Genomic DNA, 15463 nt, shown 5'->3' with positions numbered 1-15463 from the left:
TGGGCAGGGAAGGGGATTAGATTGTGGAAAACTGGAAAGGGCTATACTTACCAGAACAGGCACACACATGAAGGCAGCTGACATTATTTGTACAACAGCTTATTTGCTCACCATCACTTGTCATAACAAAATTACCAGTATGCAAGTACAGCTGTGTGTAACAACTAGTAAACAACAAAAAACTCTGTTATTGTTAGTTAGTGAATCTAAATGTTGTACGTGTAGCAAAGAGGAAACATTTGCCAATACCAAATGAATATTTTTATGTGACAAGTTTGGAAAAGATTGAAGCTGAGCTGTGTTCGTGAATTATGCAGGAAAGAAAATGTGGTGTTCTAACAACAGTGACGATGACTTGGGAAATTACGGAGATGATGGACAACAGACACAGCATTGAGAAACTAGATGGAGTGATTACACTTTCTAGTCATACCAAATGAAAAACATTCCAACAGATTCTGATTTGTGAGCCTGGCATGATGGAACCTGGTGAAGGTGCACCAGTTACTGACAAAAAGATATAAATTCCACATAAAGATAAGGCACTAGCAAAAATTATTAAAAAATTTGACAAACCCAAAAAACAATGGGAAGAACTTCAAAAATTATTCACCCCTAAAGAATAACAACCTTCTCCTTGTGTAACTGGGAAGGAAATTATATGCACTCAGAATGAAGAATTGTGAATCTGTGGAATATTATCTAAGACAGATAAACAAAATTGTAGCAAATCTAGTGAATATTGGTGACAAAATAGAAGGTGGAGATCTAGCAGTGACCTTTCCATTTGTACCTCCAGACGAATGGGATGCAATAGTTGCTTTGTGCCATTTGCCAGATGATGAGTTTAGATGTGCTACAATTAAAAGATGCATGCTTGCTGAAGATGCATGATGTCATGAATATAATGAAGGCAAACATTCTGCAGTATCCTTGAAAGCTGATAGCGGTAATCAAAAATACCTAAAAACCATATTCGGAGAGCAATGTGACAAAGGACAGGAATGAAGGTCAAGAAAAGGACAAAGGACAAGAAGTAATATAAAAAGGTACTTTCTTTGTTACAAATGTCACAGTGTCAGTTACATATCCAGAAATTGTCCTGATAGAAGAAATTTGAGGAAAGGAAATGAGATTCAGTTGGTATGAGTGCTTCCTGTGACACAGTTAAATTAAACAGTGACAACTGATTAGTGGATTCTGGGGCAACTCATCACGATTCCAAATCAAATTAGTCTTCATCTGTTGATGAAGATATTTTAGTCATAACTTCATCCAATGGCAGTAAAACTGAAGCTGTGGGTGCGGGTACAGTGAGGATGAAAATAATTAATGAAATAGGATTGGTTAAAAAATTTATAACTGAAAATACACAATTCGTGCCAGAGATCAACCTTGCTATATTATCTGAGAGACAGTTCACCGTCAACACTCTACAATGAATGTGGGAGACTGCTCATAATGCTCAATATAAAATATGAAGCCATTGCAGGCAACAGAAGATAACACAAAATCGCTAGACTTGTCGTGTTGTCAGATGATGCATATCAGTAAGAGTAGGCAACAAAAGAGCAGAGAAGGAAGCAGTCCTGGGATCATTCTGAAAAGGGTAAAGTAAACCCGGTTGGTGACTCTTTGAAGACTGCATCGACACACAGACCCTTTTCCAAACAAAATTCAAAGGAACAAACAACCATTTTAGTACTTGTTCATAGTGTCTCATCGGACCTGACCTACTGACGTACTAAGTTAGAGGGGCAATAGATATTTAATAAGTATCGTGGATGAAGCGGGCAGATATGAATTTCTATGTTTCTCAAAAAATAAGGGCTAAGTATTAGAAGAAGTCAAGAAATGGAAGATTCAAATGGAAAAACAAACTATTAAATATTTAAAGAGAATCTGCACTGACAGCGGCTGAAAATACTGTTCATGTGAAAGCTCACAGTTATGTGAATCTGAAAGAATTTGGCATGAAGTAACTATGACACATACACTGCAGCAAAATGGCATAGCTGATTGCCTTGATAGAACATAGTGATAGGGTTAGGTTGCACTTGCTAGGAAATAATTTGCCAAAGAGTTTGTGGGCTGAGCTGATGTGCACTATCACATGCTTAAGAAATCATGTTATAAATAGCCACAACAATAAAAAAAAAAAAACCTATGAATTTTGGACAAGCAGAAGGCCTAATGCATGAATTTTCATATGATACAAGGTGCATTCAAGTTCTAAGGCCTCCGATTTTTTTTCTAATTAACTACTCACCTGAAATCGATGAAACTGGCGTTACTTCTCGATGTAATCGCCCTGCAGACGTACACATTTTTCACAACGCTGACGCCATGATTCCATGGCAGCGGCGAAGGCTTCTTCAGGAGTCTGTTTTGACCACTGGAAAATCGCTGAGGCAATAGCAGCACGGCTGGTGAATGTGCGGCCACGGAGAGTGTCTTTCATTGTTGGAAAAAGCCAAAAGTCACTAGGAGCCAGGTCAGGTGAGTAGGGAGCATGAGGAATCACTTCAAAGTTGTTATCACGAAGAAACTGTTGCGTAACCTTAGCTTGAAGTGCGGGTGCGTTGTCTTGGTGAAACAGCACACGCACAGCCCTTCCCGCTCGTTTTTGTTGCAGTGCAGGAAGGAATTTGTTCTTCAAAACATTTTCGTAGGATCCACCTGTTACCGTAATGCCCTTTGGAACGCAATTGGTAAGGATTACACCCTTGCTGTCCCAGAACATGGACACCATCATTTTTTCAGCACTGGCGGTTACCCGAAATTTTTCTGGTGGCGGTGAATCTGTGTGCTTCCATTGAGCTGACTGATACTTTGTTTCTGGATTGAAAAATGGCATCCATGTCTCATCCATTGTCACAACCGACGAAAAGAAAGTCCCATTCATGCTGTCGTTGGGCGTCAACATTGCTTGGCAACATGCCACACGGGCAGCCGTGTGGTCGTCAGTCAGCATTCGTGGCACCCACCTGGATGACACTTTTCGCATTTTCAGGTCGTCATGCAGGATTGTGTGCACAGAACCTACAGAAATTTCAACTCTGGAGGCGATCTGTTCAACAGTCATTCGGCGATCCCCCAAAACAATTCTCTCCACTTTCTCGATCATGTCGTCAGACCGGCTTGTGCGAGTCCGAGGTAGTTTCGGTTTGTTGTCATACGATGTTCTGCCTTCATTAAACTGTCACACTCACGAACGCACTTTCGACACATCCATAACTCCCTCACCACATGCCTCCTTCAACTGTCGATGAATTTCGATTGGTGTCACACCACGCAAATTCAGAAAACTAATGATTGCACACTGTTCAAGTAAGGAAAACGTCGCCATTTTAAATATTTAAAACAGTTTTCATTCTCGCCGCTGGCGGTAAAATTCCATCTGCCGTACGGTGGTGCCATCTCTGGGACGTATTGACAATGAACGCGGCCTCATTTTAAAACAATGCGCATGTTTCTATCTCTTTCCAGTCCGGAGAAAAAAAATCGGAGTTCTTGGAATTTGAATGAACCTCGTAGAATGTGAAATTTCGTCACATACCCAAACGAAGATGAACACTAAATGCTCAATTGAAAATAGAGAACAGAAAGAGTTTGTTCAGCTGTACAGTTCAGGAGCATTCCCAAGTATTGAAGGTGAAATCCAACAGGTTTGTGCTATTGTTTCCAATTTTTTTAGAACAACTCTTCTGTTGATGTCAGTAAGTGTAGACAAAAATTGGCATATTGGTCAATATGATGGAAAGTATGCATATTTGAAAACTATTAAAGGAAAATTTATATATGCTCCAGCTGGCATGTTTCATCAAGAAGGCCCAAGGTAGTTTGGTTTGCAAAATGGACAAAAACAAACTGATAGGTACTGAAATGAAATGATCACTTAAATAACACACCAGAAAGAGTAGGATTTATTCAAAGGTGTTAAAGTTTAGTGTTAGATATAATTTTGAGGGGCAGGGGGTGTTGAGTTTTAAGGAAGTGAATAACAGCTCCTTTGTTTGTTCTGTTTTTGTGACTGGATTATATTTTTCTTTGCTATTGTTTAAAAGTCCGCTGGTTGTGGTCTTGGGGTAGCGTTCTCACTACCCGAACACGGGGTCCCGGTTAGATTCCTGGCGGGGTCAGGGATTTTCACCTGCCCCGAGATGACTGGGTGTTGTCATCATCATCACTCCATCCCCATTACAGTCGGAGGAAGGCAGCGACAAACCACCTTCATTAGGACCTTGCCTAGTACGGTGGTGTGGGTCTCCCGCACCGTTCCCCTAAGCTCTGTCAGGAAGCATGGGACTTCATTTCCATTGTTTAAAAAGACGATGAAGTGTCAAGAAATTTTTGTTCTGTTAACGAGGTAGTTAGTTGTTCTTCTTAAATGGTGTGCATTGTCCTTCTTCAATAAAAATTAATGTTTGTAATAAGACTGTTAATTCTGCTCAAAAAGGTGCAAAACAAATGTGTGCATACATCCTGCACATCCTACTGCAGCCCTGTTACTAGTGTAGCCTGTCATGGTCATGGCGGGATACACAGTAAAGCCTCTTTTTGATGGGTTTTTGTATGTCCATCCTGTTGACTGGAGGTCTTAGGGACCATAACCGTTTAAAATGAAATGCTTACAGCTTCCTTATGATTTTCTTCTTTTTTAGCTACCAGTTTCGATGCTTCAATGCGCCATCTTCAGGCCGTAGTTGATGCTGAAGAGGTTGACGTGATTCATATTGGTGTCTGCACTCTGACCATCAACTGCTAATGAATCTCTGGAGATCCAGATATTGTTTCCTTGAGCGGGACGTTCCTTAATGGGAGATTTGCCAGTAGAAGGGACCCAGAATTGTAATTCAAGCATGTTTAGTTGGTGTGAATGCTATTTAATTAAAAGTTTACCAATATCCTGCTAGGAATTTAAATACAATACTCACATATTTGTATATTACATTCTTTTAGCAGAGTACTTTTTTTTTAAAAAATGCTCATAATAAAAATAATAATAATAATCATGCATTGTCATTTGTGACCACCACCTCCCAGCCCACTGTCTTCCTTCACAATCATTTCACACATCGCTCACTCATCTCGGGTGATGAAGTCAGAGTGTCTTCCTCGCAAGAAATAAAGTCCTGGACTGTCCGATTTTCAGAAACATCCTTGGTTCCACTCCATTCTACTTCTGCTACAATGTTGCCTTCAGCAGCAGTTGCTGTATCACAGCCAGCCTTAGTGAAACAATTTTAACCCAGTCTATTGTATTACCGAATTCCCGGCAGCAACAGACAGGCCTGTAGAATGTTTAGTCTCATCACTTCCTTCTTTTCCTGTGATGTAATTGAGTTCTGGAAAGCTGCTATTCTGTATTTCGTTTCAACAGTGTGTGTTATGCAAAGATCCATAGGCTGTTGATGATGTGCAGTCTGGTGGAAGGGACACAACATTTACATTCCTCAGAACTGGTGTTTCCTTGGGATGTACAGAGCATTGGTTAATAATAAGTACTATTTTCCTACCTGCTGTACTCATCTTGGCATCTAAATGTCTGAGAGATCTTGTAAAGATTTCTGATGTCATCCAGGCATCCTGTTGTACACGATTTGACAGTTTTCAAAACAATCAAACCAGCCATTTGACACATTGAAATTTGTGAAAGTGATATTTAGGGTGATTTCACAAGCCTTCTCTTGCATTATGTTCCCACTTATAGGAATGCTGCGAATTCTCATTCCTTGAAACCATTTTAGAGTAATATTTTCCACATCATTGAATGGTTACATGTGAATGTTCCTCATTTTGCATCCCAAGGTACTAACCAAATCATCATTTCAGTAAGTTTTATTTTAAGATTGTCTTGACATTGTGGATAGTTGTCCGTTTTTGATGAATTACAAGTTTTTTTGCATTTGCAGACCATTACTCCACAACAATAAAGCTGGTAAATTTTAAAATAACAAAGACCTTCCCTACATGTCTCATGCTTTGTAACTCCTTTGCTGTGATGCCACATGGTAGGAAGGACAGAAATAACTTTTTGAGTTGTTCATTGCTGTAACGGAATTAATTATTTATCTAAGACTTGTGATCCATTTGTGTGTCAGCTGAAGAATCGATTACCGTGTACTGCCTTCACAAGACAAAGTACAACCTGTGTGAAACTGAAATTGGAAACTCGCCTAGACATGCCAGGAATTGAATAAAAACAAAACATGCTACCATCTTTCAAAATATGGAAAGCGAAGGGCTTGTAGTAAAATGATTTGTTTCACAGTACCATAAATCGGATATACTTCAACTGCCTCATTACTTTGACCACTCATATACCAAAAGTTTCATATCTCTCCCCAGTAGTGTATGAAAAAGTGTGTTAAAATTTGGTTTTGCAAAATCTACCAATATAATTTACCTGGAGAACCATCCAGGTTTTCTACTATATTATGTATGTCAATCAACAAATTCTCAAAGTAGATCACTGATTAGTTTGTTGTTCATATGTGTATATATACACATTACAATTTCTGAGGTGATGTGCACGATTTCTCCGTTTTGGGTTGTGTTTTTTTACCACTAGTCATTGTTATCCCAGGATTACAGATACACATTTTATACAACATTGTTGATGCCAATGTCAGTGTGGGATTATGGAATACAAATGTTAACCATCAGTATAGAGACAAAAAGCTCTTTTGTAATGTTTAATGTGGCTACAAATAATAAAAATTAATGTCAGTCATATATTGCTAAAATTGTAAGGTATGGGGTTCAGGTAGTGACACAGGTATAACATTTAATGTCAAGGAACTCTAGGAACAAGAAATGAACTTCTTTTGGCTACAAGTGCCAGATATTGTCTCAATAAATGAAGAGCAGATAATTTTAGTTCTAACTTTATTGGAAGTTGAAGACATAAAGTTTATAAGTGATTACACGATCATGTTAGGCACTTTATTTGTAAAGGTCTGTCTTGACCACAAAAATTGTACATTTCACAATTACCGGTTTCGCCCAATGCCATCTTCAGACCCTAAAATATTCTGATGTAGGTGCCAATGTCAAAATCTATACACCTAGTAACTGCTTACTATTTACGTACACATATAGATTATGCTGTTGATACATACATCAGAATATTTTTGAAGGCGGCCTATAGTAAAAACTGGTAATAGTGAAATGCACAATTTTTGTGATAAAGAGGGACCTTTATAAATAAAATGTACTGGCTGTTTTGGAACGAGGATGTAGATTGAAGGTGGATGAAATTGGAAGTATTATGCTCAACTAAATGTGGAGCTGTGTGTGTGGTACTCCATCCTGGTACCTTTAATTACATTCATAATTTTGATATGACAGATCACACTGATTTATGTCCCAGACTAGATTTTTTCTTTCATGAGCCTTAATAAGCACTTAAGAAAACTCTAAATCAGTATACTTGTTTCTGAATGGTCAAAGTTTCATTGTGTTTTTGAAATATTCACCACAAATAAGATGTTAGTTGTCAGTTGTAATGGAAATGTAGGCTGGTCAGAATATCCCAAATCCATGCTAACTTCGACCAGCTACAGTTTTTTCCATTACTTCCTCTGTGTTTTATAAAATATATTGTACTAATTAGTATGTAATTCTTTCATAAAAGCCCCTGTGTTCACTGCCATAAATACTACATGAATTAAAAAAAAAATCATGATAATCACATTAGAATCTGAAAATCAGTCAAGTGTACCAGTTTTGATACTGAAGATAAACAAGTGCCTCTGAAGCTATAAAACTGAGTGTATAAAAACTTAATGGTGCCGACATAGGGAAATATGCATTTCATTCAGTGGTTTTCTTATTTACATTCCAGAGCTCATACAAAAGTTGAATAATTCTTGAAGTGAAGACTCTGTTGGAAAAGCCTATCAGAAGTGGAGAAGTCAAAAACTATTATTTTATCATGTATACCATCCACATTGTATGCTTAGAAGTTGCAGCATGTCATTTTGTAATAGTAATTTGAAACTACTTTTTGCCCACAGGAAAGTGCGAAAGAGCTCTTGACAACAGTTGAAAAAGAGCCCCTAGTAGAGGAACAGAGAGAGAATGTAAAATCACCAAGTGTGGAGCTGGTTGAACAAGATACTGAAAAGTTCTCAGCTCAAGAGTCCAAAGATGAGCCTAAGCCTAGTGCAGAAATTGATGAACCACCACCTGTTCCTTGTTCAAAATCGGCCTCTGAAGCTGAGAAAGAAGACGTAATACTTATTGAAACAAATGAGGAGGAGGAAGATAAAGAAACTGACATGCAGCCTATTCAGGTGAAGACAGATCTAGATGAAGTGGATCTTACTAAAAGTGATGAAAAACATGATGATCATTATGAGGAGGGTGATAATGCAAGCATCACAGAAAATAATGATGCTGATGCTGTTATGTTAGTTGAATGTAGTGATAACAAGGAGAATATGAGTGATAAATCACAGGATTGCTGCAGTGTTTCAGGTGCTCCCTCAAAAAATGAACCTGTGGAAGGTAATGAGCTGGATGATAGAAATGAACCATCACATAATGAAGCAAGTTCACAGGTTGATACATTAAAAGACGCTGAGAGCAAAACACCTGGTTCACCTCAAGCTGTTATAATATTAGAGGAGAAAGAACTTAATTCAATGTCAACTCAGACGCATTCCAGTTCACTTGGTAATATTATGGATGACAGTAGTGATGGCTCCAATTGTGGTACTGTTGAAGTCAGTCAGTCGTCGACCATGCTCAGTAATGAAATGAGCCAACAAGACCAAGCTGACAGTGGTGCACCGTCCGGTGATGAAAAACAGTCATCACAACAGTGTGAAGTTGTTGAAATACCTAGTGGCAATACAACACCTCGTTTAGATAATAGTGTTGAGACCATTCAACCAGCAACACCTCTTAATCCGGGATCTGTAAAACACACACCACCAACACCTTCGCAGCCGGAAATACCTAGTATGGGAGTCTATACTCCAGATTCAACAACAAACTCGGTGCATTCTCTTCATGGGTATGGTCAGTGTGATCTTGACGTCAGTCAGTTGGGGTTAGAATCTCCTACTTCTATATCTTCAAATGATATGACAGCACAGAACTCTGTTGAGACTCCAAGACCCCCTTCAGTTCTTCCTCAGACGACCAGTCACACAACACAAACGTCATGCCAGCAGACATATTCTGAATGTATACAGCACCAGCCACAACAGCAAATTCAACCATCCCAACAACAACAGCAGCAGCAACAACAGCAGCAGCAGCAGCAGCAGCAACAACAACAACAGCAGCAGCAGCAGATACAGCAGCAGCAACAACAACAACAACAGCAGCAGATACAGCAACATCAAACTCAGCAGCAGCAGCAGCAACAACCACCCTCTGCTCAGCAGCAGCATCACCATCAGCAGCAGCCACAGCAGCAGCAGCAGCAACAACAACAACAACAGCCGCAGCAGCACCAGCAACAGCAGCAGCCACCTCCACCCCAGCACAGTATGCAACAGCTCCATCACCAGCAACAGCAGCAGCAGCTAGTGCCTACTTCCTTAGGCCAGCAGCAACATTTGGCAATCCATATTCCCATATCACAACATCAACAAACTCAGCATGCTATTCAGGTGCAGCAGCCTCAAGCTAAGACTCAGCGACAGATGCAACATCACCGCACTAAGTCCAGTACTGGCACACAGCATAAACATTCAAGCAATCCAGTACAAACACAGAGGTCTACTCCACCATCTGTGCAGCAGCAGACTCAACCACCACCACAACAGCAGCAGCAGCACAATCCCACACTTCAGCAGCAGCATGCAGCTCTCCAGCAACAACAATCCAGGCAAAGATCTACACCACCATCAGTGCACCATATGGCAAGCACGTTATCGCAAGCAGCTCAGCAACAGCCTCCACCACAGCAGTTATCACTGCAAGCAATTCATCAAACAACTTACCACCCACATCATCACAACATCATATCGTCCCAAGCGAACTACATTAGTGTGCCACAAATGGCAGTGAGTTCTCAGGCCTTCCAGCCAAGTGCAGCTGGTACTTTTGTAAGCATGCCAATGACAACAGTGATCCAGCATCGTGTTGCTGCAGCCCAGCAAGCTCCTGGAGTTGCTGCTCATCGCACGGCTCCAGCCTGTTCCGTTACAGCTCCTGCTAATTTCACTACAAATTTCTATGTGCAGACACCAGCTGCCCATCCGCATTCTCACACCCCTGCACCTGTTCCTGCACCCACACCTACACCTGCGCCAACTCCTGCACCAACACCCACACCACAGGCAGCCCCGCCATCTGGTGGTGGGCAAGGTAATGCTGCTTCTTCGTGTAGCCTTGCAAAGTTGCAGCAACTGACTAATGGTCTGGAGGCTATACCACAGAATGCCTGTGGTACCATGACTCCTCCTCCACCAGTTGACCTGACACCACCTCCTCCCGTCCCATCTGCTCATCATCCACATGCAGCCATGACTCCACCACCTGCAGCGACTCACCAGATGATGCAACAGCAAGCTGTAAGGAATCTGCCAACACCACCTGCTGCAGTTCCCAATATACAAACACAAATGACACTTGCTGCTGCTAATTATTACAAGTACCACCAATCTAATGTGAATGTGAGCAATTTGGGGGCTGCTGTGGCACCACCTGTTGCAACAACTGGAGGTCGCACATCTCGTACTCCTGCTGGCACTGGTGTCGCAACAGTGCAACAGATGCAAGCTGCTCCTGCCAGAGTTAGTCCCAATGTCACAATAAATCCTAATTTGGTAGCAGCAGCTGGTTATGGAACTTTAAATGGTTATCGAATGACAGCTCAGCAGACACCTGGAACTGTTGCAGGTTATATAACAAATACAGCAGCTGCAGGTTTTATCAACCAGGCACAAATTCCTATGCAAATGGGTGTGATGAATATGGCTCAGACGCAGTATCAGGATCCTGCAGCTATTCAGAGGGCTGCACAGCAAAATACTATGTACACTACATATGGCTATATAAATGGCAGCATAATGCAGCCACTTAACGGGACTATGCGTCGGTAGGACCAGTAGTTTGGCATGGCATTTTCAAGTTAAATTTTGGTTTGATTCTCATTGCCATGCACAACATTTAAAAGGACAGTCATGTAAAGTGAAATTGTAAATAATGTAATATTGTTACACTGGTATTGTACATTGTATTATGTCCACAGCAGTATGGAGTTGCCCTTCTGTAATATTTGATCTCTCTCTCTCTCTCTCTCTCTCTCTCTCGTGTGTGTGTGTGTGTGTGTGTGTGTGTGTGTAAAACATTTAAGTGTGCAGTGCAATGCATGGTAGCTGATGTGCACTTACTGACAGTTACATCAGACCTGTTTATGTTATTAAACACTTTACTCGTATTCTTAATGCTAAAGTGTTTTCTCCCACCCGCTCCTCTCCCCTTGTTATATCACTAATTCTTGAAATTCTCATATGCCTAAAAATTATTATTTTGTCAGTACATAACTCTTGAATGAGACAGATTGCAGCAAGTATCACCAGAGAATAATTATACTGGCTCATATTACAGTTTTAATGTAAGTTTCAATCATTAAGAATCATAATTGAGTCTATTGTATCGTCATTTCATTTCCAACAAAGGACGATCATTCCAGGCAGAGATCTAGTAAATATCCTACCAATACAGTAAGTGGCTACTGCTGTTCGTTCAGACATCCATTGTGTTTAAACTACTAGAAGAAAAAAAGTAATAGAGAGATCTGTTGTGGAAGGTTTTGTAGTGAATACGTATCCCATTATTAATGTGATATTTTTGGTCCAAATTGTAGAAATTGTTATACTCTAATTTTGTAGCTTGAAAAATCCTGCATATTTTGCAGTTTTCCATAAAAATATTTTGAATATAAGAAACTCAAAAATTGAAGATAGTGACCATTCGGTGATACAGACTGGAACAGAGCAGGAGTCTATTCCACAAAATGACTGAAATAGGTTAGAAAATGTTGCTACAGTTTGCTTTATAATCATAACTGGAAAAAACACAAACAGTTATTTGTGAAGGGAATTGTAGGCTATTTCTTCCGTTTTTTAGTTCTTAGGTTATATTATTACTGCCTTTTCGTTGGTGTATACTGCACAAAAAAATAGTATAATTACTGAATTGCTACTCGTCTCTCCCCAAAGAATGTCGCTTCTTTGTCTTGTTTTGCTTTCTGCCCTGAATATTTATATAGTTAACTTAAAAATAGAAGAATAATTCTCAGGGTACGGCTAATGTATACAAAGGCTGTGACGAGCATATCGCGATAGAATTGTGCATTAAGCAAATGATCCTGAGGACCTGTCATGCAGTGTAGTTTTTGAACAGTGTGGAAACCTGTTCTATCAAGAAGCAAACACATTGTTTCTTTTGTGTTACATTAATACAGTTGTCATTTAAGACTAAATGATCACAGTAATTGCCTCAAGAGGATTTCTTTTGTGCTGTTGTCAGTGTAATCTGCCACCTCCTCCTCCCCCCCCCCCCCTCCACCCCTCTTGTGACCCACACTTTGACAAGGTTTGTTATACGTAGACCACATTATATTCTGTTGACAGCTTTCACGTAACTGAAGTTCCAAGTCGCCAGAAAGATTCTTATTGTCTTTGTAACAGTAAACATTGTTGTATATGTTTCTTCAGATTCATTGAATGTTCTGTATATAAATAAAGTGATAGTTATTCTGACATAAATAGATAGAATCTCAGCAAACTTGTTCACGAATTGTCTGAGTTGCTATTTTGTATCTACAGGTGGAAAATGAATAAAACAAAATGGTAACTGGCAACACACACAAATTCCACTTATTCCTGTGATCATCAATAATCTTCTATGTAATTGCCAGAATTGAATTTTTCCCTTAACTGTGATCAAGTTTTTCATTTGTTTTCCATTGTTTATTCAATTATTTGGTAGTAAGTGTTGTCAGTGGGATGTAATTTTGAAAATAAAATTGGAATTGCTACTTAAATCACAACCAGAGAGACAGCATCCTATTGATTTCAATAAATGGGTTGAAAGGAAGGCTTTATTCATTTCATTTAACAACACAGAGTGATATCTGCTTAACATAGTTACATATTCTGTATGGTTTTTATTCTCAGAATGTTGACACTACCAGAGCTTCTGTGGACTGAGAATACAGTTGATAGTAGAAAATTGTGGCATTGGTGATTTCATTTTGAATGTCAGTCTCATGACACATTCAGTTGAAAGTAGGTAAAGCATATACTCAACTGAAAAATGGACCTCTGGTTAATGAATATATTACTAACACACAAACATTTCCTGAATTGCGTTCCTTTTGTTAGAAATTCATGTAACTTATAACATAGGCAGTGCACATTACTGCAATGTGTTTTGTCTGCTTGGACTCTTTACTTTATGCTGTAGTGGTTACTTAGAGGAGGAGAAGTCTCTTGATTTTTTCTCAGGACACTGTTACACATTACTTTCTTTCACATTTGTAGAGTCAGTTGGTTGGCTGTATTTAGAAGCATTCACAATGTTGTCAGGATGTTCTATACAGAGTTTAAAAGTGCTATTAATGGCTGTGTGTGGATAAAATTGCCATTTAATTGGGAAGATGGATATGTGGTGCAGTGTTTTATGACTTTTGTAATCAGGGTTACTTTCTTAAACATGTGCTATAGTGCATAGCATATGTACAAGAAGTAAATTAAGACTTTGTGGTCGACATCATGATCAGCTACTCTTTTAATAAACAACATATTGATTGCAGTGTCCATACTGTGGCAAGAGTAGGCACACGGTAGGTTAGGAAACGTGCTAACAAGATTGTATAATATTTTCTATGCTTGGATCTTCGTTTTCTATTCAGGTTGTACATTAAAGAGTTTTATGCCTTTTAAATCAACACGTGTGTGCTATATATCTGTACCAACAATGACTTCTGGCTAATGTATTTATTTGTGTGTATGTGCAGTTCAAAAAATAGACTGTTGAGCAGCCATAAACATTGTTTTTGTTGCTAAGGTAAATATGTTAAATATTTATGTTTGTCACCTGAAGACTTCAAATTTTTTTAGATGATAGTTTTTACTATCAGCTAAACTACTGCATAAATCTGTACATTAAATGTTGCAGTGTTAGGTTTTTAATGTAATTTTATAATCATTGTAAATAAACACTGTTCTGCTGTTCTTATCTGGGAGCAGTAATCCATTAAGACTGTGATTAGTGATACTTTTATGAGCAATTGTTGTTTAATGATGTATATTGTGTTCCATATTGATGACTGTATTTTGAGGATGTCAATAAGAGATGTGTGATCATTGTACAAATTCTGGTATGTGTTGTGCAACTGATATGAATAGAATGTGATATTCTGAGTGGATGCTGTTTTGCGTGAAAGGACAAATGAGAATGTAAAACGAAACAAAAAAGAAATTGAAAAATTGGTAGCTCACATGGTACAAATTTTCTGCTTTGTGAATGTTTTTATCTGTATAAAGTGAATGATTTGTTTTAAGACATTTCCTTTATTCTGTAATGTGTGAACTGACAATTTCTTTGACTATCCTGTTGAAGAACTATATTAATAAAATGTGTTGTGTAAGGCACTCAACATAATATAATTTAAAGAGAGACTAAGAGGTGTTGACTATTTGTTAGCTTTTGTTGACATTTATTGACTGAAAGAGGGCTGTTTTGAAGATAAATGCGAGTCATTGGTCTGTCCCTGCTGTCTAGGGTTATGTTTTCTAGAACATCTGGGAAGGACTTGATGCTGTCCTTAGTTCTAGATTTATAGAGCAAGAAATCACTGATAAAATAGCTTGTTGTGCTATGTGTAATATTTATATGGGTAAAAGTGATATTAGGTATACAAAAAGTATTTGGCTGTAAGCTATATTTATCTAAGTTTTTGTCTCTATATGTACATTTCTTATAATAATTATTTTTATGAAAACAATATTAAAAGAGAACTAAACAATAAATCTTAGTGATTCTTTTTAATGTACATACTCTGTGTAATGCTAAGGTAGGGACGTCACAAATACATGTAATAAAGATTAGAAGCCCTGCCTTGTGGCACAAATTTGTGAAAATGTTCTTCATAGCTGCTCATGTTAGTGAGGCTGTATATACGCTGAATGATTAAAAGCTGTTAATACATTCACACTGTAAAATAAAAAAATGAAATGTTTCATAAAAAAAAAATCCTTAACTCCGTTAAACCATATCCTGTTTTTACACTAGACACACATTAAAGAGTGGTTGAAATCTCCATCCATTCATCCTGATTTAGGTTTTGTACATTTGCTCAGAGTCACTTAAGGCAGTTGTCAGGATTAATCCTTTAATATGTCCCTCTTTATCTTTGTATAGTCTGTGTTATATACTGTGTGTAGCCTACAGATACCCATTGCCTGTTTGACATTTTTGTATAAGTGGC

The 15463-nt window shown here is 38.7% G+C and overlaps 1 protein-coding gene across 1 annotated transcript in view; it reads left to right on the top strand.

Moving 5' to 3' along the window:
• Nucleotides 1-15187, top strand: part of LOC126161375 (histone acetyltransferase KAT6A) — a 286383-nt gene extending 271196 nt beyond the window's left edge. The window contains exon 16 of the mRNA XM_049917149.1: nt 8022-15187. Coding sequence (XP_049773106.1) covers nt 8022-11066 — 3045 coding nt within the window. The 3' untranslated portion in view covers nt 11067-15187. The remainder of the gene's footprint in view (nt 1-8021) is intronic.
• The last annotated feature ends 276 nt before the right edge of the window (nt 15188-15463 follow it).

The sequence above is a fragment of the Schistocerca cancellata genome, chromosome 2 (assembly GCF_023864275.1).
Source record: "Schistocerca cancellata isolate TAMUIC-IGC-003103 chromosome 2, iqSchCanc2.1, whole genome shotgun sequence".
NCBI classification, from domain to species: Eukaryota; Metazoa; Arthropoda; class Insecta; order Orthoptera; family Acrididae; genus Schistocerca; species Schistocerca cancellata.
Note: the sequence above shows the minus strand (reverse complement) of the source record. Positions and strands in the feature narration are given on the sequence as shown.